Source organism: Strix aluco, chromosome 3 (assembly GCF_031877795.1).
Source record: "Strix aluco isolate bStrAlu1 chromosome 3, bStrAlu1.hap1, whole genome shotgun sequence".
NCBI lineage: Eukaryota > Metazoa > Chordata > Aves > Strigiformes > Strigidae > Strix > Strix aluco.
In genome coordinates, this window is record NC_133933.1 from 106,051,600 (window position 1) to 106,075,852 (window position 24,253).

The following is a 24,253-nucleotide window of genomic DNA, read 5'->3' on the forward strand; positions in this document are numbered from 1 at the left end:
GCGCTGAGAGATATGGTGTAGATGGGAACTGGCAGTGCTGGGTTAATGGTTGGACTAGATGATCTTCAAGGTCCTTTCCAACCTAGATGATTCTGTGATTCTGTGATTCTGTAATTCAAACATTTCACGGCTGCCTATCTCAATTCTTATGGTGCTAATCCAGGTTACGTGTAACTGGGAATAATGACAAATTTCATCGCATGTCTATGTAGATCCTGCCACAGTGTGACTTGCTATCCACAGCCTCTGGGACCAATGAGCCCAGTTCCTCAGATATTTAAATCAATAGATTTAGAGGTAGAGGTAGAGAAACTGACCGCAACTGCCCATGCCAAAGAAATCCCATTCCTCACACACAGAAATTCACACACACACAAGTGCTCAAGCACTCAGAGTCAACAACCACAGGTAAAAGAAGATGACTTCATAGGTATTACATTGTACTAAGTGGTTACTATAGCCTCATACCTTTTCACTCTTCCCACCACAGTAATCCACCATATACACTTCCCACCCCAGCTGCATCACTTGGTCAAGCTCAAGGCAGCAGGTGCCATCTCATTCTTTTTTTTCTTGTCAGCCATACTCCAGCACTTCCCTGAGGTCAGCCCACTCTGGGCTCAGTCAAGTAAATACATGTAAAGAATGGCAGAACCTGTGCATAGTATGCATGCAGCCACACAGCTGCAAGTGCTCTCCTAAACAGTGTTTCACCAGGGCTTGCAGAACAGGTAACAGCAGTCATTGTGGCTTGTATCTGGATAGGAACCTCTCAGGAGACACAGCCAGGCATGGAAATCTTGGCAGTGGTCCCAACATATCATGGACAACATGCCACCTCCGTCATGCTGTCAATGCAGGTTATTGGGGAGAGATTAGCTTGTGCATGGCTGCACATATCTTCAGAGCGGTGATGCATGCAGTGAGTTTGCCAATCCCAAACCTCACCAACCAGTTAGAGGTGAAGGAGAAGGGGAACATACTGTATTTCACTGTCAGTATGAGCTCTCAGAAGGTGGTGTGCTGGTGTTGCATGGCAGATTTGTACCTACTGGTGTTCATCTCAAATGTGTGGCCCTATCTGATCCTACCAGTGAATGTTGGCACTCCAAGTTTAAACTATTCTCTTGACCATGAGTAGACTGACAAGGGCAGAGGCAGAAGTAGTGTCCCAAACTAATACTAGAAATCTGAACAGGTTGTCCATGTGCCTACCATTAGTCTTACCACCAAGCAGGCTTAGAGGCGCTTTGGATTCATATCAAGTTTAGCGTTATTGTTATGTGAATGTCACCAGTCCACTTCCAGAGAAGTCAGCTTGTAGAAGGCTCTTCCCTTAACTTCTAAGTTGCTCCATGCCATTTGCTTTGCAGTGTGTGACTTGGCTAGTGTAAAAATAGCCTAGGATTGCCCTGCATATGGCTAGATACTACTCCTTGCATAAGTGAGAGCAGTCTTACATAGAAATCATCAGTTCATTTCTGTTTAGACATCTTTTTCAATGCACAAAAAGACACTGCAGGAATGATATATACAACTTATTCATATGAAAAATAATTATGCCTTGGCTGATGCACATACTAGATAGCCACTATCAACGTGCTCAGTTAGGCAACCCCAGTAAGACAGCCAGTGAGCCTGTGCAGGGTAGGCAAGCATCAGTCAGGTAGGGAAGGACTGGGCTTCTTAATCCTCATAACAGGCTGATCCTCAGTGTTGCTGAGTTGCCACTTTCTGATTCTCTGCTTCTAAGGATTTTTTATACCTTAAGGTACAGATTTTTTTCGTTTGTATCCTTGAGCTGCTACTGTTACACTTTCAACAAAATGCTTCGCTCTGTGCTTTCACTTTTCTCATTTGGCATAGCTTTAGCTTGTGAGCCTCCTGATATTTAAGCAATTTTCTCATTAAAACTGAGTCAAGAGAGCCGTGCCACACCAAACCAGGCTTTGGATACCAGGCAGCTGAACCCTTGGGCCAAGGGCTGCCCTCAAACTGATGCAGCAACCAAATTTTCTCAAGTAATGAATTCTGACCCTCCTTCCCATGGCCCATTCTATGTCACTACCCAGATACATGTCTTGTGCTAGGCAAATGTCACTTTTGACCATTTGGGCCAATTTTAATAAGTCTTTTTTTTTTTCCCAGCTTGAGTTGTAGCATATAGCAACAAGAGAAACACCACAATCATTCACAGGATGAGTGAACACTGTGTATCAGACTGTGAGAGAGGATGAGGGAAAAATGGAACCATAAGCCCTCACTAAAAATAGGCAGTTATTGTGGTCCTGATGGGAACGTGTATTTCACCAGAAAAATAATGAATAAAACCTGGATAAAGGCATCAGAACTTGGCTTAATAAATTACACTATTGAATAAGCAGCATCCACAAATTTTATAATACGACTGAAAAAGCAATCAATTTTTGAGCTAGATTTACAGGAGTAAAAATAAGAATCACAACGAATGTTCTGCAACAAAAATACAGCTTTATTTAATTTCACTGTTTATATTATTTCTAAAGAAAATATGCTGTGTTATATTGGGAATCTTAAATCAGCAAGCACTTCAAGAAATGATATTTCAATATGGCATTTTCATGTGTGTATCTCGGGTTAATTATGCTAGTACATAAGATTATGCCTTGAAAGAATATTTGATTGTTATTACTGCTTTGCAATTAGCATACTGGAAGCGATTTCTTTTTTTTTCTTTAAATGGTGCTTTAAATAACATTTGTGCCTTGGATTCCTTCTTGGTATAGAAACACATCTCAAAATACTCTATGGTTTTAGCTCTTGATCTTCATTCAGGGCTGCAAAAGAAGAGTTTTTGCATGAACTCAAGTTAGCAAAAATACAGATTAGTAAACTATATAACATGCACTGAGGTCACTTAATTTTTCTCATTTATATAACCTGATGATCTGACTAACAAATGTAACTCAGTTTCACAGAAAAAAAAAGCCATAAAGATATATTCAGACACCTTGTGTGTGCTATAGCTGTAGGAGATGACAGCCAGAAGACCAAACCTACCTTGTGAGATGCTTGCCTATTTTTGCAGCAGCCTGAGGTAAACTGGTTTAGCACTTAAATTTCCACATAGCTACAACTGTCCAAATTCCAAACTAAATCACTCTCCCTGAAATTTAGGCCCATTTCTTTTTCTCCTGCTCTCAGGAAGTGTGAAGAAGTGACTAATATCCCTCTTTAACAGTCCATTATGAAGAGATATAAACCACTGTGGCTCTACTCTGTCCTTATTTCTTTTCTTCTATGTGAAGACACCAAAATCTTTATATCTTTCTAAATCTCACATTTGTTTCTCACATAGAATCATAGAATGGTTTGGATTGGAATAAACCTTAAAGATCATCTAGTTCCAACCCCCCTGCCATGGGCAGGGACACCTTCCACTAGACCAGGTTGCTCAAAGCCCCGTCCAACCTGGCTTTGAACACTTCCAGGGAGGGGGCACCCACAGCTTCTCTGGGCAACCTGTTCCGGTGTCTCACCAACCTTCACAGTAAACAATTTCTTCCTTATATCTAATCTCAATCTACCCTCTTTCAGTTCAAAATCATTACTCCTCATCCTATCACTACACTCCCTGATAAAGAGTCCCTCCCCAACTTTCCTGTAGGTCCCCTTTAAGTAATGGAAGGCTTCTATAAGGTCTCCCTGAAGCCTTCTCTTCTCCAGGCTGAACAACCTCAACTCTCTCAACCTGTCCTCATAGGGGAGGTGCTGCAGCCCCCTGATCATCTTTGTAGCCTCCTCTGGACCCACTCAAGCAGATCCATGTCCTTCTTATGTTGGGAACCCCAGAACTGGACACAGTACTCCAGGTGGGGTCTCACAAGAGTGGAGTAGAGGGGGAGAATCACCTCCCTCGACCTGCTGGCCACACTTCTCTTGATGCAGCCCAGGATACGTTTGGCTTTCTGGGCTGAGTGCACATTGCTGGCTCATAGTCAGTTTTACCATCCACCAATAGCCCCACAGCGCTGCTCTCAAACCACTTTTCGCCCAGCCTGTCTTTGTGTGTGTACATCCCATATAACTGATTCTTCACTAATACTGAAGAGAGATGAGTAATTACCTCCATCATATTACAAGCACTCCCTTCAACATCTCCCTGGAATGCCATTTTTCATAAGTGCATCACCTCTTCAACTCAGATTCAGTTTGTGGTCTCCTGTAATCCTCAGGTTCTCTCCTGCAGTATTATTATCATTCCTTTTCTGTCTGTGCTCTTCATATTTCTTTGTATTTGTCTTCAATTATTTTTATCATATTGATTTCAAGGCATTCCTCTAACATAAGTAAGTGACCTTTTTTGAATTCTAATCCTGCCTTCCAATCTGCTTGCAAGTCCTCCCAAATGGGCATTATCTGTAAATTGGGTAAGCTTACTGTCCATGTGCTGGAGCTAGAAGACAGCATTGTAGAAACCTGTGTGAGATGTTCTCCCACTTCAGCAGCAAATGATTGTTCTCAGACTCCAGCTTTCCAATCAGTAGCACATCTACCTTATGTGAATTTAATTTAGTCCATATCTGCTTTGCTTGCTTATGAATGTCATGTGGAATGGTGTTGAAGATATGCTGTATCAAACACATCCCCTATATCTGGTTTACTGTCAAAGAAGGAAATGAGATCAACTTGATAGAATTTGTTTCTGATGTGTCCCTGTGCAAGTCCTCTTATCTCCTTACTATTCTCTAGATGCCTACAAATGGGTTGTTTAATACTTTGTTCCAGTGTCTTGGAAATGCTATTAGGGCTGACTTTTCTGTAATTCTTTAGATTTTCCTTTCCTCCTTTGTTAGCTATGACATTGAGTTTGCCTTTCTCCAGTTTTCTGGGAACTTACTCATCCTGCTAATCAATAGTGTTTGAGAAATTGCTTTGGTTAAGTACTTTAACGGTAAGTTTCATTAGGCTGTACCATTCTGACGACTCCAGTTTACCTCAGTATTCCTTCAGGTGTTCTTTTTCATTTCTCTCCATGATCCTAGTCTCAAATTCTTAATAATAACTGAAATAAACTTTTAGTCATAATTAACTTTTTTTTGTGAAGACTGAAACAAAAGAAAAAAACTGAACACTTCAGCCTTTTCTATATCGCCTATTTGCTGACCTCCCTTGTTAAGTATTACATTATATCTGCTCTCAAGCATAGCTCATTATTTGCAATATAGCATTGTTTAACTCTAACAAATCATTCATTTTAATGGTACTTTGCAGTTATGCACTCAAATATAAAATAATATTCATCTGATTTCAATTACATTACTTCACAATCTAATTTCAGACCATACCTCAATTTCTTCCAAATGTTTGATTGCATCCTGCTTAAAATAATTCAGTTGTGACTTTATTCTGTGATGTTGAGATTCTGTGGTACTAAGATGGTAATTATTAATAGAAAATCATTCACCAAACATAGCCAGCTTATCCAAACACTCAATTTTATAGCTAAAGCATCCTATCATCTTTTTAAACAAAACCATAAAAATTTGTTAAAGTGACACTAAAGAAGTAGTTACATATTAAAACTGTGACTCTAATCAAGTCAGTAAAATAGTAATACTCACCATCATAGTTAAACAGAACCTCTTTCATTGGCAACCTGGAGAAATAAGGGAAATAAAATGTGAAAACAAAGTGGAAAGGAGAATAAAAACTACAGTATGATAAGCAGGCACAGTTCTACAAACTGGTGGACAACTTCATATAGCACCCTGTCTTTTAAAAACATTTGTTTCCTGCACTCTTAATTTATAACTATAGTTACTGAACTGGAGATGATTTTTCATGCATTGACATGTTTGAGGAAGTATAGTGCACATAGCAAATTTCAACAGACAAGCATCACCTTGGCTAAATGCATGTTAGAGGACATTTTAGACTCATGTTGAGTTTCCACTTCTTTTTTGGACCACATCCTGGGAGGACAGAGCATGTGGCCAACCTTGCATTCACATGGCATGGATGTTGTTTTCCTCCTTAGCAAGACTTTTGACAGACTCCTACACTGACCTGGTACCCAAATTGAGGAGTAGGGTGGACCACAAAGTGGATGAATAGCTGACTGGACCACTGGTCTAAAAAGACAGTAGTCAACAGTTCAAAGTCTCTGTTCCAGGTGGAATTTCAGAGGATGCTAGCGTGACATTTCCGCTGGGGACCTAGGTGGTAGGAAATCCTACATGTCCAGGGAAGTCTGTGGATGTTACTAACTTGGAGGGGAGGGAGAGACTGATATGCTAAGAGTACAGCTCCCATTCTGGAGGACTTTGCCAGACTGGCAGAATGGGCTAGGAGGCGCTTTGTGAGCAAAGGCAAATACAAAATCCTTCATCTGGTGTGGGACAAGGGGGGTGGAGGAAGTCAACAACCCCATGCAACGGTACAGGCCAGTGACTGACTGGCTGGGTAGCTGCTCTGCAGAGAAGGACCTGAGGTCTGGTTGACACCAAACTGAACATGAGTCTGTCCACCCTTGTTGTGATGAAAGATAACCTCATATACAGTTTCATTAATTTGAGTATAGCCAGCAGGTTGAGGGAAGTTATTATTTCCCTCTGCTGGGCACTAGTGAGGCTGCATCTGGAACACAGTTTCCATTTTTGAGCCCTCCCAATAGAAAAGAGTTGTCAAGCAAACAGAAGAAACCCAATGGAGGACCATCAGGATGGTTGTGAGCATTCCTTGATTTCTGGGAAAGGCATATGACATATGAGGGGAGGTTGCAGCGTTTGTTTAACCTGAAGAGTAGGCTAAGGGGTATCTATTTTCCCTCTTCAGCTATTTAAGCAGGGTTTATAGACAGCTCAGGTTTGCATGGTGAAAGGAAAGGAGGCAATGAGTGGGGAAATTTTAACTAGCCATAAGGAAAATCATTGTTTATCATAAGAGTGGACAAACACTATAACTAATTTTTGTCTGATTCTATGATTCTAATTACTTAAAAACAGCCTTCTTCAAACTATAACTGTGTTCTGATTATCTATTCAGGGCAACCTCTTTTCCTCTAAAAATATTACACAGTACTCCTGCTATTATTTAAAGGGAACCAAATACAACAGCTGTTTCTTAAAGCAAAATAGAATTAGATTAAAATGGCAGTATAAATGACATACTGACATTTCATACTTTCTCTGTATCACATTTATATTACTACCCTTTTAGACTCTTTAATGTAAATTTATCGTATAAGTAATTCATTTACAGTAATTCTTTTTATAGTGATCACATTAGAAATAAAATCCTATAAATGCATAAAATGCTTTTTCCTTGCTAATATATGGTGCTCTAATATGCCCTTTCATGTCAGTAGGCTATAACTGAAACTTTTTACTTAAAACAAGATCTCATTGAAGCTGGTCAAAAGTATTGCTCAAATACCTGTTGCAAGTATAAATTTCTTGTTGTATATATAAAGTATTAAAAATTAAAAAGCTTAAAGCATGGTAAAGTATGAAGTAAGTAGAAAGTATGTCTGCTGATATTTAAAGTTTTATTTGAGAATTTACAAACGTACGTTGTTTGGATGTACTTTTCTATTTATAAATATTGGAAGACTGCAGTTTACTGTTCCCTTTTAGTGGTTCATCCATTTAGGAGGTTGAAGAATTTGTCACAGCTAACACGTGAAATTTTTATTCCTTTAGTAAAAGCAGTAGTTACTCCTATTTTTAATGCTTATTTGCAGGGTCATTAAATTTTCAGTTAAATGAACAGTTATGATGATATGGAGAGAGCCTAGGGCTGCAGTCCTTGGGTTGGTCTAAATAAACTAAGGGTGGTGAGTCTGTTGTTCATTTTGTTCCAAAATATTTTGTTCCAAAAATCACAGGTCGAGTCAGAACAGAACACTTGGAGGCAAGTGACATCAAAGGATTTTCTAATTTGCATCATCCGAGACCTTTTTTTATATGTATTGCTGTTCCTCTTTGCCTTATTATTTGCTGCCTTAATCTCTATGCTTAGTATCAGTCTGTGCAACATTCTTTAAGAATTGCCTAATGTCCTCTAGTTCATTAGATAATTCATAAACTCTGTAAATTAGCAATGCTGCAAACACCACTCTGACCCTGCATCCCAGATGTGGAACAGAAGAGATGCTGACTGTGTCACAGTGTAACACACGCGTGCTCTGTGGCCTGGCTAGCCACAGAGCTGGCAGCAATGCTCTGCCACACTCGTGTATACTAGCTCTCCACTGTCTGGAGGATGGAGCCATAATTTTATGCAAGACTGAAAATAAAAACTGAATAGAATATCCATGATGTGACAGGTGGAGAGCCCACATTTGTGTCTCCAAAGAAAACACAAGGAGCAACGTAGTATTTTGCCCCAATATGTCTGCGTGCAGGGAAGGACTTGTCCCAGCACCAAATGGAAGAAGGTGCTTGAACAAAGGAGTTGACATTTGAGTAGGAGCAGCTTTCGTTCCCTCTAGTTTCACTAGTTATCTACCATATCCCTGTTCTTGCTTTGACAGGGATCTTCCTCACATGTTGAAAAGGTATTGAACAGTATGTGAGTGCTGGATCATTACAGAATACCCAACCACCACCAGCAGCGTCCCCCAGGCTGTTGGAATAACCTGGAAGAGAAGGCAGACTGTACCCTGCCCTCGTACCTTCCCACCAGAGATGGGGAAGGGCAGGCCGCTGCTATGGGCACAGCCCATGCTCATCCATCCCTGCTTCATAGTGATCATGATGTCAAGCAACTGTAGGGGGATTTTGTAAACTCTGGGATTTTCTTTGTAAATCCAGGGTACAATTAAAGTTTTTTAACTGGAAGAACATCACTCTGCCCTGGTAAAGCCATTTTGGTTGGAGCTTTGGTTTAATGTGAAATCCCTTACATAAATTCTTTAGTACAAGGACTCTTTCATAAAATGGGTGTATTCTCTTCTTATATGTAGAATCTATCAATGATTAATACTAATGTTGTCCTCTGACCAGAAACACTCCTTAAGTAAATAAAGATTAAGAGCAATGTATAACAGAACTTTGGACCTTATTGACATTTTCATAGAACTTCAGATTTCAAGAACTTTTGCTATTAAAGTTGTTTAAAGTGGAGCAGGGCAGATTAATTGTTTCCCCTTGTTAAAAAAAAAAAAAAAAAAAAAAAAAAAAAAAAAAAAAAAAAAAAAAGGAGCTTCTTGTACTAAAACTCTCACAAATTCACACAAAAGACAGTCAGTGAAATCCTGTCACCACTGGAGTCAATGGAATGAGCTTTTTCTCATGGAGTCTTTTTATGAATGTTGACCTTACGGATGCTATTATTATCTCAAATAATTATTGCAGATCTTTCAGGAATAACAGATAAGACAGAATAACAGCTACAGCAAAAGATTATATGAACCTAAAGTAACTGTATAATAGACTTGGGATTTTGCAAGTCATATATTAATAAGGGTAACGAGTATATACTTTTAGCACCTGCATGCAATGTCTTTTTGTGACTATACAGGAAAACATACCCCATGTTCTCTCTAAAGATTCTGACTCAATACAATTCTGAGAATGATTATAACATCTTTTACACATTATAACCTGGGAAAACACGAGGTTTACTTGAAAGAAAGACAGTAGGTATTGGAAATTAATTGTGTATCTCTTGGTTCTCTTCAGATCTCCTCCAACTAAAAAGCACTGGTTGTAGAGAAGGATTTCACAAGGAAGAGAATGTCCCTTATTTGTTCTCCTGCTTTCACAGGCAAGTGACAGATCTGATTTGCTTCATGCTGCTACAGAATGAAGTTAAAGTTCCATGAAGAATAGAATGTTCTTCTGAACACAAAGGTAACTCCTTTCCTTTTTTTTTTTTTTTTCCCCAGTGAATACTTTGCTTTGGGGAAAACAATACAAATTACTACATAGTAACTAGCAGCACCCCTTCCCTTCCCCTCTCTCATTCCTTCCTAAAAGTCAGGGAGGTGTTTACATTTCACGGAGCATCTGCCCATCCACTCTTTTTCGGAATTGCATAAATCACACTGACTGTCTCTCTCTGTATTTTTAGCTCTTATGGAGGAACATTGTGGGAGAAGAAGTTGAGTATGAGCTTATACATAATTTTAGATAAAGAAGAGCATTTAGTGAGGGCAGAGACTATAGGACAGAGATCTAAGGTTCTTATTACAGCAGCAAGAGTAATGTTGGGCTTATAACTTGACAGAACTTTTCCTAATCAGTTCAGCATCCAAACAGGACTTCACTGATAAAAAGGACATTTTAAATTAGGTGGAGACTTGTGGGTTATGTAAACTCATACAGGATAAATTCAGTATAAACAGTTCCTAGACTCAAGAGAGGTTCCTAAATAAGAAGGAACAATACAGGTGCCTGAAAGATGTTGTGATTTTAAAAATCAGCAACCAAGGCCTACCTTGTTTTTTCAAACTGCACTGAAAAGGGAAAGCAGCATAATTTTGAAGAACCAACCACATAAAAGAGAAAATGGTGAAAATTTGGTGGTTCTTCAGAGGCAGCTCAACAACATGTCTCAAAGAAGCCACCACCTTCAGGGCAGCTAAGAAGAGTGCCTCACATGTTTTTGCTGATCCTGGTTCTGTGTTGCTCTCCTGTCTGTCTTCAAGATAGAAGAAATGTTGATCTCCTTTTGCGTATCAGTGCTGTACATTTCCATCTCCAGCAATAGATCTCAAGGGAAATGGGTGCCTTTGTTTAGTCCTTCTTGACTGAGAATGAGCAAAGGGAGTCATCTCTAGATATATTTGTGTCTTCTCTGACACCCCCTAAACATGGAAAGACATTGCTCAGTCTCAACATGGCCAGCATGGTGTTCCCTGGTCACCTCCTTCTACCAAAAATGAGATTAAAAATTGGGGAAAAAAATTAGATAAAATGGCCTGTACAAATACGTTGAAAAGTTCATTGGAGAAGACCTTCTTTGATTTGTAACAGAGAAAACAGAAAATGTGTCATCTCTTGATGTTATTTCCTGAGCAGCTTGTGGTGAGCCTGACACAATTATTTCTGCTGTATCTACGCGTGGACTGGAGTCCACTTGTATAGTCATAGTCAGTTACAAAATACACATTAGTGACAGGCCCCAGGGAAGCAGCACAAACATTCAGCTTGCTCAGCTGTACCATATGGTATCTGACACTTTTTTGAACTTTAAAGCTAACTATTTGACTCCAGCTAACACTATTTTAAGTGGTGAATAACCATCACCCAATAAGGTGTTAATCAAGAGAAATACAAAGAGCACTGATAACAGCCCAGATAAATCCTCTTCCTTCCAACTGATTGTCTTCAGTCTTTATACATGCAACCACAATTTCATCAGAGATCTTTATTCTACAGGTCATGGTACAAATGTTCCAACTGCTGGAGTACATTTAAGATTTTTAATAAATTGGTTGATAGAAATTATGTTCAAAGTGTTTGTTTAAAATACAAGGAAACTTTTAGAAGACAGTGTTATATATTTTATCTGCCTTGGAACAGACCAAGTTGGCCTCCAACCAAAGGAATTTTGCACTTCTGTTGTCATTGTCAATTCGGAAAATGCTACAACTTCATGTTTTCAAGAATATCTCAGTCACAGCAGTCTAACTTTACTATATCAGTACGAGATGCTTCACTTTCTGAACTGATCTTAATAATGCATCGGTTAAATTATGTGTCTTGTTTCTTAAAAGAGTTCTCTTTGAGAAGAGCTGTCTTTCCATTAGATCTGCAAAGGTCTCCCTCAATGTGTAAATTGTAAAGAAAGATGATAGATGGGGATCTAGCTGTTTGCTTTCCTCTATTTTATTTTCAAATACAGGAAAATCAGCTGCATCGTCAGAGGCTGCATATATATACACATATTCATACATATATATACACACACTTATACAAATACACATATGAACATATATGTGTGTATATACACATACATAGTTTAGAGTGCCTGATGTAGTGAAAATCTGTTTCATCTCAACACCAAATTAATCCTCAGAACTGTTCTCTCCACCCTCTAATGAAATATTTCCACTTCAGTAATATTTCAGAAACTTTACAAGTGAGATGGAAAAACAACCTATCTGAGAAAGTCAGCAAGGTATTTGTTGTCTAACTTCATTCTGTGAAGGCATCTTGGGGCTTCCTTTGGATAGATCCACAGCAGAAACCATAACAACTGTTTTTGAGAGAACCAAGAAGTAGCTCCTGGGAGGCAGAGAAAAGGGGATTGATGGTGTAGAAACAAGCAGAAAGGTCAAAGGCAAGGAAAAAGGGAGGAGGCTGGAAGACTGTGATGAAGATTGAAACAAAAAGAGATATGAAGTAGCTCTAAGTCCCTGGCCCCCTTCACAGAGAGGCCAGGGATGCACATAAGAGTCTACATTCATGTCTCATATATTCCTGGTGTAGAACAGCAGTCCGTTGATCCACCCAAGAAGTGAGATATCTACCTTTTATTGTTTTTCTTTCTTTTACTTTTTTTAACCTTTTTTTTTCCACTAGAAACTGAGATAAACTTTGAGGATATATTGACAGGCTGTCAAGAAATTCAGAATTCAGGCAAACTGCTTCAAACATGTGAAGGCCTTGACCTCAAAACTTCTTCAATATTTTTCAAAGCAACGTTACTCATTTAGTAACAATTATTGGCAAACATCCATTTCATCTATTTAAATGCTCATTTTGCTGATTTTAGCAAGACTAGAATCTAATTTTAAAATAATAAATTAAAAACAAACTGTATTATGAAAATGTAATTATCGTTCTTATCTATACTGTTAAACATCAAAAAACTTGTGAAATAATTATGAGCATGCGCCTGGTAACCAAAAGAGGTCTCGGTAGTAAAAAAATCACTCCTGTGTCATAAATGTACTCATACTGTTATTATTGGTAATAAATTAGACCTTCTTGTGTGAATTTCTAAAATAATATTGAAAATGTCCTTTAAGTAAAGATGTTCTACTACATTCCAAAGTCTACAGTAAAGAATATATAGCTAATTAAATTGCATATGTTTATTTCAACAGTGAGGGTATAATTCAGCTTCATGTTCATGACCTTGCTGGAAAATGGCTTGCCTATGCCAGCAGAACCTTTTTAATTTTTATACGCTCTGTCTCAAGAGAAAATTGATAGTGTGTAGCAGATTGCTTCAGCTCTTACTGAATAAATTATCCAGGGTGGTAACTATTAAGGTCCTAGAGTTTAGATATGTAAAAGTAGTGGTGAATTGGTCACTGAATTTAGACTTCAAGTTGATTTGTGTCCTTCTTCAAAGTCAAATAAAACTGACACTGAATTTTGATACTGGGCAAACTTGCACTATATGTTGTTTTATGTTTTCTTGGCAGTCCTTTATGAAATTCTCAATAACTAATTATCCTAAGTGCTTCTGGTGGTTGTTGTGTCTGTATTTAAAACAGAAACAATAGCAGTGAGTGCAAATTGTGGGGTGTGTGATTTAAATGGGGCTAACTGCATAATTTAACAAATCCTGCTTTTTAACATCCCAACAACACATATCAGGAACCTGAAGTGTAGATGTTAGTGTTACTCCAAATTCACATAAGCAACACAGTCTGCAAAACAGCTCTGGTTTTTTAATTCATTAATCATTAAGAATAATTAATGCTTACCTAGTCCGTGCACTGGACAAAAGCAGATTTGAGAGGTCAGCACATTTTTGCTCATCAACTCTACACAAGCTACATAAATAAAAGATAAAGCTAGCATGCAAATGCTTAAACCCATTAAATGTCAACTGATTACCTCCTTAGAGCTGAGTGTTTCATTTTCTGGAATAGGCACTATAGGATGACTGGGCTGCCAAGCCAGGATGTCACAGGTTGGAGAGAGCATGAGATTAAAAATAGGAAAAAGATATACATTATCAGTTCAATTTCTATATAAAATATCACTAAAGTTTAATAATGAGAGCCAGTACCCTCAGTGATACAAAGGACAGCAAGACAATGAGATCTCATTTGTGTTCAACAGACTCCCTGTTGAACAGGCTCTCTCTTACCATTCCTTGTCTGTATGAAAATCTATTTCAAGGTATGGCCTGTTTCCTGTAATATCATATTCCCATAATTAAAAGGGTGGGGAAGGGGTAAATGACTTTCCAATTTGAAAGAGGCATCTCAAGTGAAAATCACAGCAAGGGCACCTGCCTTATAATAAATACATTTAGTATGAGATAATGCACATAAAGTTATTTAAAACTGCAACCGTATTTCTGTCACTTTAAATATCTGTCTTCTTAAATCTCATCCAAAAGAGTTCTCCTTAATCTTAAATTTCATAGACATAAATCATGCAAACATTTAACTAAAAAAGCTGTATAACAGTAATTAGTATGTGCAGAAAGGAGTTTTAGATCCAGTAATTTTCCATTGGTTCGAGTATTATATGACTTGCTTCTGAGTAATGAAGTTTGATGGATGTGACTCAAGTGAAGAACCATACAAATTTCAATAAGATTTTAATTAGAATACAGGTAAGTAGATGAGCTGGAGCTTATAAAGGCAATGTTAAGATCATAAGCTTGTGAGGTTTTCCTATACAGTGACACAGAGACATATTCTTTAAGGCAAAGGTTGTTGAAAGTGTTGAGGTTTGGGTATTTTAGAATTGTACAAAAACAAAGTTGGAAGGAACCCACTATATTCAATGTATCAAAGGCATTACTCTGTTTTGCTATTTAGATCAAATAGTAAATAAACAAATGATGTGTTGTTTAGAAAATATTTCTCTTGCCCTGAGAAAATTAGTTTTGAAACTGCTTTTTGAGAAGCAAAACTGATCTGCTAAACTGGCCCTATATGCAAAGAAGGATACTGAAGTGGAATATACACTAATTTTCTGCACTTACATTATGGATCTGCTATGTATTGCTCTCTGCCTTTGTAAATTTGCCTTGATTCATTGTCAGGAAAGCAGGAATCAACTCTAGCAACAACAGCAGCAATGACAAAACAACAGCAGCAGTTACAGAAACTTTGAACCATTTATCTTTTTTTCTTGAAATGAAAAGGCAAGTGAATAACTTTAGTCATAAGATTATTTACTTATTCAATAAATCTAGATAAGGGAATAATTTTAGGCAAAGGAAGGGTAAGGAAGGGGCAAGGAGCCTAGATCGTCTCAGCAACAACATCCCTCCCACCCTCTGCTGCACACCTGGCTCCTCGTTTCAGCTGGCAGAGCCACTGAGGTGGCCCCCAGATCTTACGCTACCACACTGGTACAACCTGCTCTTCACAACAGACGCAGGCAGCGTTTACAGCCTACATGGGAGCTAGAAGTCCCATTTCCAAACCCAGCATCCTGCAGCTACCTAGGGCGGGCAATCCTTGGTGATACACAGGTGCAAAGTTCTAGCAACACCTGTGGTATTTTGGCAAGCTTATTTCATTGAAATAAACCCTAGAGTTGAGTTACCTACTGCCTCATCAGAATATGGCATCTCTGTAATCCAGGCAAAGTAAGAAGGGTCAACCACAAAGAGAAGAGGGAAAGTATCGATCATTTTCTGTTTACTTTCTGATGTGCAGCGAAGCTCTTGAGAAGAATTGTCCACTGCTTGCAAGAAAGAAAAGCTCCCTAGTCAGATAGTGAGGTAGTGATCTGAGAATGCAGCAGCTCTTTTTCTCAAATTGTCCAGAGAGCCAATCAATGAAAAATGCACTTTCATTGTGTTATCTTCTCCTGGCCTTTCTTGCTGGTATCCATTGCCTACCGTGTTAACCTGAAATGCCTCTCTGAGTCATGATTCTGCTTTATCTTGTTCTTGAGTATGAGGTCTCAAGTCCCTCCTTAGACCTGACAAACGTAATGTTCTTTTTTTGTCCAAGAAATATATTTGCCTCCTTTATTTTGATAGCATCCTCTTTTCAAACTAAAGAGCCAACATGTATAACAGTCTCCATAGAGAGGGAAAATTATCTTTATTTTCTGAAGAGACACTGTTAACATTGATTATGTAGGAGAGGCTTAACTGAAAGAAGTGAGAGGCAAACAAGGACTTCACTGATTAATAATGGGGCAAAAGTTAATGCAAGCTTAAGACTTGGAGAAAAACTAAAAAATGTACAGCTCTCTCTCTTTTCACTTAGCTTCTGTGGCATAAAACCTCTGAAGTTATTGTAGAAGATTCTATGCATTCTACTAGTCAGGCATCTGGAGACCTGATTTTGCCATGACACAAGGTCTAGTCTTAAGGAAGTTATGTATGGCTACATTTACAAAGAACTTTAAGTAGTCCTTCAGTGACTATAGAGCACATAAGCCAAGTGCTGCATCCTTTCTGCTGAAACAATATTTAGTCTTGCAGGTCCCTGAAAGAAGGGTGTTGAGATCTTCCCTGGAATCATGGATCTGCTTCTGCCAGCTGCAAAGGAGCTGAGTGCCTTGGCCTCAGTGACTTCATCCTAACAAGCTAGAGGCCTGTTCTCTGTGTTACTTCCATCAAGTGTGAATGTAATCTGAAATGTGTCAGTCTTGCTATGGAAAATGTCCTGTGACTGTCCTCCCAGAGTTTAACCAGGAGACTAGAGGGTCTTATTCTGCCCTCTTTTATTTTTCCATATGATTTTGGTGTTCTTTAATGCACATCACGACAGTGCCACAAGCAGGATGGAACTTGCTGTCCCAGTACACTTGCTTTCTGCAGCTACGTGAGTAATGGCCAGACTCTTTTGGAAAAGAGAGAAGTTTGAATCTCTGCAGGGTGAGATAAGCACTGTAATCAGGTCTCTCTGGGCAAGTACTAAAGGAGGGCATTAGCATCTTCATGTTGTCTTCTCTGCATGGTGGTCAGCCCATGGTGTTTAGAGGACACTTACAGGACAGATAGCCTACCTGATTAAACTCAGCCTCATACCTGAATCATTGTACAACTTAAGGCCCTAAGCACAGGGCAAAGATCCTCACAGAATATGGTCATCTCTCTGCAAAGATGAGATGTCAACATTAGAGTACCAGGCAGTCCACTTACTTAAAAGTACCAGAGTGCAAAGTAGACAGAATGAGGTGTGATTAACCCTTCCTTACTAGACATTGTGTGGCTATCATCCCTCAGAGCCATATAGGAATGTGCTCATGTCCACAAGATCTGAAGTGTGAATGTAACTTGGACTATGTAACTTTTATGGGTGTGTTGTCTTAGTGAGACCTCATCAAGCTCTGTCACTGGCAGACTTTCATCTCCAGGTCAAAGCAGCTGGCAAGAAGCCCTATTTTCTTCTACAAATGTAAAAGGATTGTGTCTGTTGATGGTGGAACATGACAATATTGCTTTTGTAATTTCTATTCTTGTTTCCTTTGCCGGTTACAAAATTCTTACAAGGTTAATTAATAATTCTTAACTTTTCCAGACGTCACTCAGTTTTCTGGTAAAGTGACATTTTCTTTATTACTTCTAAGAACAGTGAAAAAGCAAACTAGACAAACCTGCATTTGTGGTTGCAAAAATTGTACTGGGGACAGCGCAATATCCTGACACTATATGAGTATTTGCAGCATGTAAATTCAAAGGGAAATTACATACCTGGCCAAAATAACCTCTTACAGACTCAGTCAAGGCTTAGAAAAGAGGTGGTTATATAACATCTCAGACCTTTGTTCATTTAGCTCTGTAGAGTAATCAGCAAGATATATTTGCTTTTAAAAGGTCAGTTTATCTTTGTTGTGCTATGAATCACAGCTGCTTCTGCACTAATTTAAAGCTTTGTGAGGTGTTCTCAATGTAAGACCTTTTTCATAAATCTAAGTCACTCTCTAGAAGTTGTGCCTTTTGCTAATTGAGACACAGGTTTAAAACTCTTTGGAACCAGCAAGATAATGTACATAAGAATGTTTCAACTATAGTTACCAGAGAACATTCACGTATGCACTATTCTTTCAAACTACTCCGTTGAGTCTTTAATCCACTTTGAAAAAAAATTAGGTACTCTAGACTCTTATGAAACAGAGAGTCATTCCTTCACAACAGGAAAAATTACTAGTTTCTCAAAGACTAAAAAAATGTATTTATAAATGCATAACAAGCAAACTTTTTTTATAAAACAATTTCATAGATAACCACTTTTTCCAAGTACAAGAACATGAAATCTAGGGTACCAGTAAATGGTAAAAAATCCACAGCAGCAGAGCAAGGGCTACCTTCAGCTAATGGGAGAGAAACTACGTAATGTAAAGGGACAACTTAAAATTATGATGTCTGTAGTGTCTCTGAAATTACACAGTATAAAATCTATATCAAAGATTCAGACAGTTAAGCACCCAAATCTTTTGCACCTTTCACCTCTCTATAAAGGGAATTGTAAAGTAGAAATGGTGATCACAACACTTATAATGTGCCTTCAGCCATGTATGCAATAGAACATCATGACCGACTTGCAAATTATTACACACTACTGTACCTGTGCATTTTTAACTTGATTTCAAAACTCTCTCCAGATGTGGATAAGTACCTGCACAAGAGGGACAGCTCATACTCAGACATGGTTCCCTCAACAGGTTCTCAAAGGACACAGTCTTGGAGGGCACCAGAGTGGGGTGAGACTGAAAGATCTGTATCTGAATACCAGAGCCTGGAGGAGTTACAGGGCTTTGCAGTAGGGATTCCTTATCTCTAAGTGGAGTGGGAGGAAGGGACATGCACACAAGCCCAGAAGTGCATTGATTTTTCTTGGGCTGCCTTTTGCCCAGGCCAAGCTCAACTTCTCATGCTGGGCTAGTCTACAATGTAATTGGCTGGGGATTTTCTAGCAAAATGATTTTTCAATGAGAAATACTAGCAACAGAAAAATGAAGCTTTCTGCAAAACATTTTGAATCCTCTTGCAAACTCTCACTAGTCATTTTGAAAATTAAAAAAAAGTGTTTAATCATAAGAAATCCCATCTGTAAGTGGAATATTGTGTTTTCTGACCTGGATGTTTCATTTTGGATCACTTCCATAAAACATTAAAATATATTTCACTCTCAGTGCACTTCATGGGAATCATAAGAGCCTCTATTTTCTGCTGTGGGCTAATCAAGTTCTGCAGTTCCTCACAGGGTGAATTTCACTATAGGTGATTGTGGAAGCTGGTGGCCAGCAAGAGTACCAGGCCCGTAATGAAGACTTGAGGCCTGAGAACAACAACCTACATACCCATAGAGTAAGGCAGCAGAGGAGACAAACATCTTCTAATCACACGGATTAGAACTATATCCTTTGAGTTAGTTCATATAACCCAAATGATGCATATTGATTTCTGGAGTATTAAAATGTTTTCAAATTTTCATCTGTATTGGAAAGGAAATTTCAGAATTTCCAACAACACAAGTGTTTGAAATTTCCTCCAGCATATTTACTGCAAACTATTTATGGACTCACTGAAATCGAGTTATTGCTTAGAAGAGACATTGCTTCCCTGCTCCAGGAAGGGTCTCATAGCTCATTGACTGATAACAGCCAAAGAACTTTAACTGCTTTCCAGGTGAGTGTGAAATGAAATGGATTTAATTTTCAGAGCTGACCTTCTCCCCACATACTTTCTTCCCAGATTAGCTGCAAAACTGAATAACCTCTGTTTTCTGAGTAAGCTTCTCATGCAACAGAGATCTCTGACCTCAGCTACTTTAAATCCAAACCACAAACTTGGACTGAATTTCCAAGAGTATACATGTGTGACTGTCACTTACTATATTAAAATTTGCATTAAGATCATATTCTGCCTATCATATAACTACTGAAATGATAGCCACTGTTTAATTAAGAAAAAGAGAAAGCTAGTACTATAATTTACAGTTTATCATATATGACCTCTCCATCAAAGTTCAGAACATTTTGCCAAAAAGAAAAAAACCTACTAATGCCTTGAAGTTCATAACATAGGTAAACACTGACTTCTTTAATTCAAGCTCTAAGTACATACTTGGAATTTCACCAGAACTAATTATATTTTTTACATTTTTCTAACATAACTGGAAGTGGAGTTAATTAAGGCCATATTTCAGAGTACACATTATATCAATACCTGCAATAAAAGTTAAGTGAATCTAATTGTGCCAATTTGTCCTTTAAAATGTAGAGTTTCCAAAGGTTCATCATCTCACTGTTTACTTTTCTTTGATATCTCGGAAGAGTTTTTTACAATCTAAAAAAGCAGCAGGAAATTGTCTAGAAACCTTTGTGTTCAGTGATGTCTACAGATACAAATTTCTCTATAGCTCTGGGTGTTTTGGGATAGTTTCCATTAATTATGAATTATTTTCCTTCAGACTTTGTTTTCTCACTGTCTTCCATAAAAGGCATACAAGTATCATTTTTATTTCTCATACAAGTTACATGTCCACCAAATCTTGTTTGATATTTTTCACCCAATAGTATATTTCTGCTTTTGCTATTAATAACAACCTTTACCTCTGAGCGGCTTCTGTTCTTTGTAATGTTGTCTTTTGTTTTTATTACTATATTGCAAGCAAAGACATGTCTGTAGGTTGCAGTTACTATTTGCCAAACCATTAATAAAGATTATTTTTTAACATTCCCATTTTCTATGGTTTCAAATTCCCCTAGAAGTGGAGTTGTACCCAGTCCCAATTCAGTTATAGATCAGAATCCTAGCATCAGAAGCAGCCTCCAAGCTATGGCAAACTTGCCCCCATCACCATGGGGTATGTCATAGAATCCCCTTCACAAACCAAAAGAGACATTAGAAGCAGATATTAGGAATGTTACTGTAATTGGTCTGTTGTGTTTCCTTTGGTTGTTCTCCTAAAATGTGTGTTCACATATTAATCTGAAGATACAGCAGGCTAAGATAAAGACATCTCAGAAATTAGTGGTTAGCTAGGGCCAGAATTTCTATTATATTTGGTATTGGTTTATGTATTAAAAATGTATGCCTGATATCCACTATGCAGAAGACTGGGAGACTAGATTTTAAACAGCCAGGCATAAGACTGAACTCAAGTTTTATATTATATAGTAACTTCTAAGAATGAAGACAAAGGATTTTAAAGTTCTTTTTGGTGCTTGAGACTGGTTTAAGTTACCCCAGCAGACACAGCCTGTATAAATGAGAAAGCAGAAAGCAACAGAAGTGGTTGTAAGTATGTTCCAAGAAGAAACCTGGACACTTCTGGGCACAGCATTCACTGGGAAGCACATTTCAATTTCTAAGTATGGAAAGTGCCTGCTGGGGGTTGATCCTACCACGTTCAAGAAAACAACTTTCTGTGTGCATGTTTTCTAAATGAACAGAAGCACACCAAAGAAATACCAGGGTCCTACCATCAGCAGCTTCTCCTAGAGGAAAAAAGACAGCAAGGCTCTCAAAATTGCATAACTACCCAGGCCAAAAGGAGCGACACAGTAATCAATTCCTTTTTTTCATTTGGAAGAGCTGTCTCTGCAGGAGTGAGTGGCAGAGTTCTTTCCAGGCAGTGCCAGACTTAAGCCATCTCCACATTAAGTGCATGCTGCCATTTCTCCTGTTGAGCCTAAACTACCTTCGTATTCTGTTGCTAATTTGATGGCTTTGAAGAAAGCAATTGACTACCAAGTTATGATTCTTCTAAAGTGTTTTAAGAGAGATGCCTTTCTTTAAATATGAGCTGAGCAAGAACTGTAGAGGTATTTTCTGTAGGCATTATCAAACCAAGTCCAAAGTGATAAAAACGTCATCTAAATAAGATATGAATAAAATAGCTCACTAAGCCCAAGCAATGTCATAAAAGAATATACAAAGGAGACACAACAATATTATGCATTAATATTTTCCCAACAAGGAGGCCCAATTTGTAGCACAGCACTAATGAACCGGCTTGTTTGCCGCCAATTTCTTTTTCTACTCTAAAACAATTGTTCTGGATCACAGATAGTAGAAGGTTGATCAACCACAATACACCTACACAAGTACAGCATTTAAATATCAAAGTTCAAAACAGAGAAAGAAACTCTCTTCTAGAAATAAAAGCAGCTGGGATGATGTCTGGGAGAAAAGTGCTTTTCCATGGCAACCTCGAAAGGCTGCCGCATTCACAGAATGTCAATTCCCACTATACTACTATTAATCAAATAAAACATCCAATGAGTTGGAGATGGGATGGTGAGGTAAACACCACTGATTTAATTTAAAAAAAAAAATAAAGATTCCCTTTAAATATTCTGCTTACCTCTGAGCCTGCAGACCTGCAAGTGATTATGAAAGGCTGACACTTCCAACACAACAACATTTAGTGATTTCAAGAAAACTCCATTTAGGTCCAGGAAAAAAATTAAATTGGCTTGAACCCAAAGTTGGATATTAAAGAAAACTTGTCCTGTGCAAGCTTAGACCTTTACTCTTGTAAGTAATGTCTGATCAGGTACAGAAATGGTAATTTTTTAACATTTCTCATACCTCTTGCAAAAAGCCAGTTCCATCCAATAGATTTTCAAGGGTGTGTTGCTAAATATTTAACCGACAGGGAGATTTTCACAGGGATATAATGAATCGTGTGCTCAGCCCTTGCTGACAGAAAGAAAAGGCAGTTTGAAAGTCAGTAGGAACTGAGACGTGGTCCTCGACTGAGGGAGCTACACCCACTAATCCACTATCTCTTCACTTGGGCAGCTCATTCCTTTCTCCTTCAAAATGACAGCTGGTTTCCCAAAATCTAATGCTTTCTGCCCTGACAGATATTTACATCAATTGTGTCCCCATGTGAATCACAGAATCATAGAAGAGCTGAGGTTGGAAGGGCCCAATGTTTTGTGGGAAAGGGAGCCCAGATGAGATTATCTAGCACTCTGTCCAAACACAGCTTGAAAACCTCCAGTAAGGGACTTCACCCCATCCCTGGAGAGGTTGTTCCAGTCATTGGCTGTTCTCACTGTAAAAAAATTCTTTCATACAACAAGATGAAACCTCTCCCAGTGCAAGTTGTACCCATTGTCCTTTGTCTTCTCCATGTGGCTCCCTATGAAGAGAGCCTCCATCATCTTTGTAGCCACTCATTAAGTACTGGAATATTGTGATGAGGTCCCCCCTGAGCCTTCTCTTCTCCAGGGAGAAGAGACCGAACTCCTTCAGTCTTTCCTCATAGGGCAGGTTCTCTAGCCTTTTGATCATCTTCACGGCCTTCCTTTGGACTCTCTCCAGTCTGTCCTCATCTTTTTTGAATTACAGGGACCAGAACTGGACACAGTACTCCAGGTGCAGAGTTCTGCTCTTCCACCCCACACAGTCCTCTGTTAAAGGCTGGAGGGATTCCCAGCAGAAGCACGCTTTGGAGTTAACCACAGAGATAAATGTTACTTCAGGCTCTCCATCACTGCAATAGTTGCTTTGAAGTTCATGTTCCTGATCTGTTTTATTCCAATCAAAAGGAAAAGGAACTTTTTTTGTAATAAAAAGTTCAACTCATATAATTATTCAAAACCAAGGAGTGGAAATAAAAATCAGCAGTGCCTGGTGCCTGGGGGCAGAGTGGTGAAGGCAAGGACGAGGGAGATGACAAGGCCGATGAAAACAGAATCAGATCACTTGAATGGGCAAACCTTTTATTTCAGAAGCAGCCTGTGCACAGATGAGAGAAGAGAGCCTTTTCTGCTCTTCTCCAAGCAGAAGGACAAACATAATACCTTGGTTCCTGCTGCCTCTTCCCATCAAAGCTAAAACCACATTGTGAAATGATTTGGGGCACAACTTATGGATTGCATCACTCTGAACAGTCACAATCTACAAAACCCACCAGGTCTATCTTTCAGCTTAATCTGTGTTAATTCCATCAGCCACCAAGATTCAGGTACTTGTTGGAGTTTCAAATAAAACCAACCTGGCACTAGCTCCAGTCTGCCTAAACACCACAGTGTCTTTTCAGTACAGCATTTCAGATAGAGACAGCTGTTATTTTCTTGTGCCTTGAGCCAACAAATGAAATGATACTGGTTTTAGGAGCTCACCATATCTAGCCTCCCTAATACAAGATACAGGTGATCATTCTGGTTTTTTCCCATATCCTATTTCCTATTTCTGAGGGAACACTTGTTTAAGGTAATTTTTTAATGAAAGTGTGGGTGAATAGTAGCAACTCCATTTACTGGCACATCCTGTCCATTCTCAATAGTGTATTTACAACATATTTAAAATGACTGCAAGAATTTATGACAGCGGGTTTTGCCCTCTAGTGGTACATGAGGCAAAATACAGCACATAATTAGAAATGTATCTATAGGTTGACCACGTGGACACAGACCATGTG

At 38.6% G+C, this 24,253-nt stretch overlaps 1 protein-coding gene across 12 annotated transcripts in view; it reads right to left on the bottom strand.

Annotated features, from left to right (window-relative positions):
- Positions 1 to 2,470: 2,470 nt before the first annotated feature.
- MLIP (muscular LMNA interacting protein) overlaps positions 2,471 to 24,253 on the bottom strand; it is a 130,684-nt gene continuing 108,901 nt past the window's right edge. For 8 of the 12 annotated variants that reach the window (XR_012622666.1, XR_012622662.1, XR_012622663.1 and 5 more), the window contains 4 exons: positions 13,782 to 13,835; positions 12,088 to 12,215; positions 5,604 to 5,638; positions 2,471 to 2,816 (listed from right to left, as the gene is read on the bottom strand). Coding sequence is in view for 4 of the 12 variants with exons in the window: in XM_074819882.1 (XP_074675983.1) it covers positions 5,612 to 5,638; positions 13,782 to 13,835 (81 nt within the window). In the remaining 8 variants the exon portion in view is untranslated. The remainder of the gene's footprint in view (positions 2,817 to 5,603; positions 5,639 to 12,087; positions 12,216 to 13,781; positions 13,836 to 24,253) is intronic. The other 4 variants (XM_074819882.1, XM_074819880.1, XM_074819883.1 and 1 more) reach the window with 2 other exon arrangements.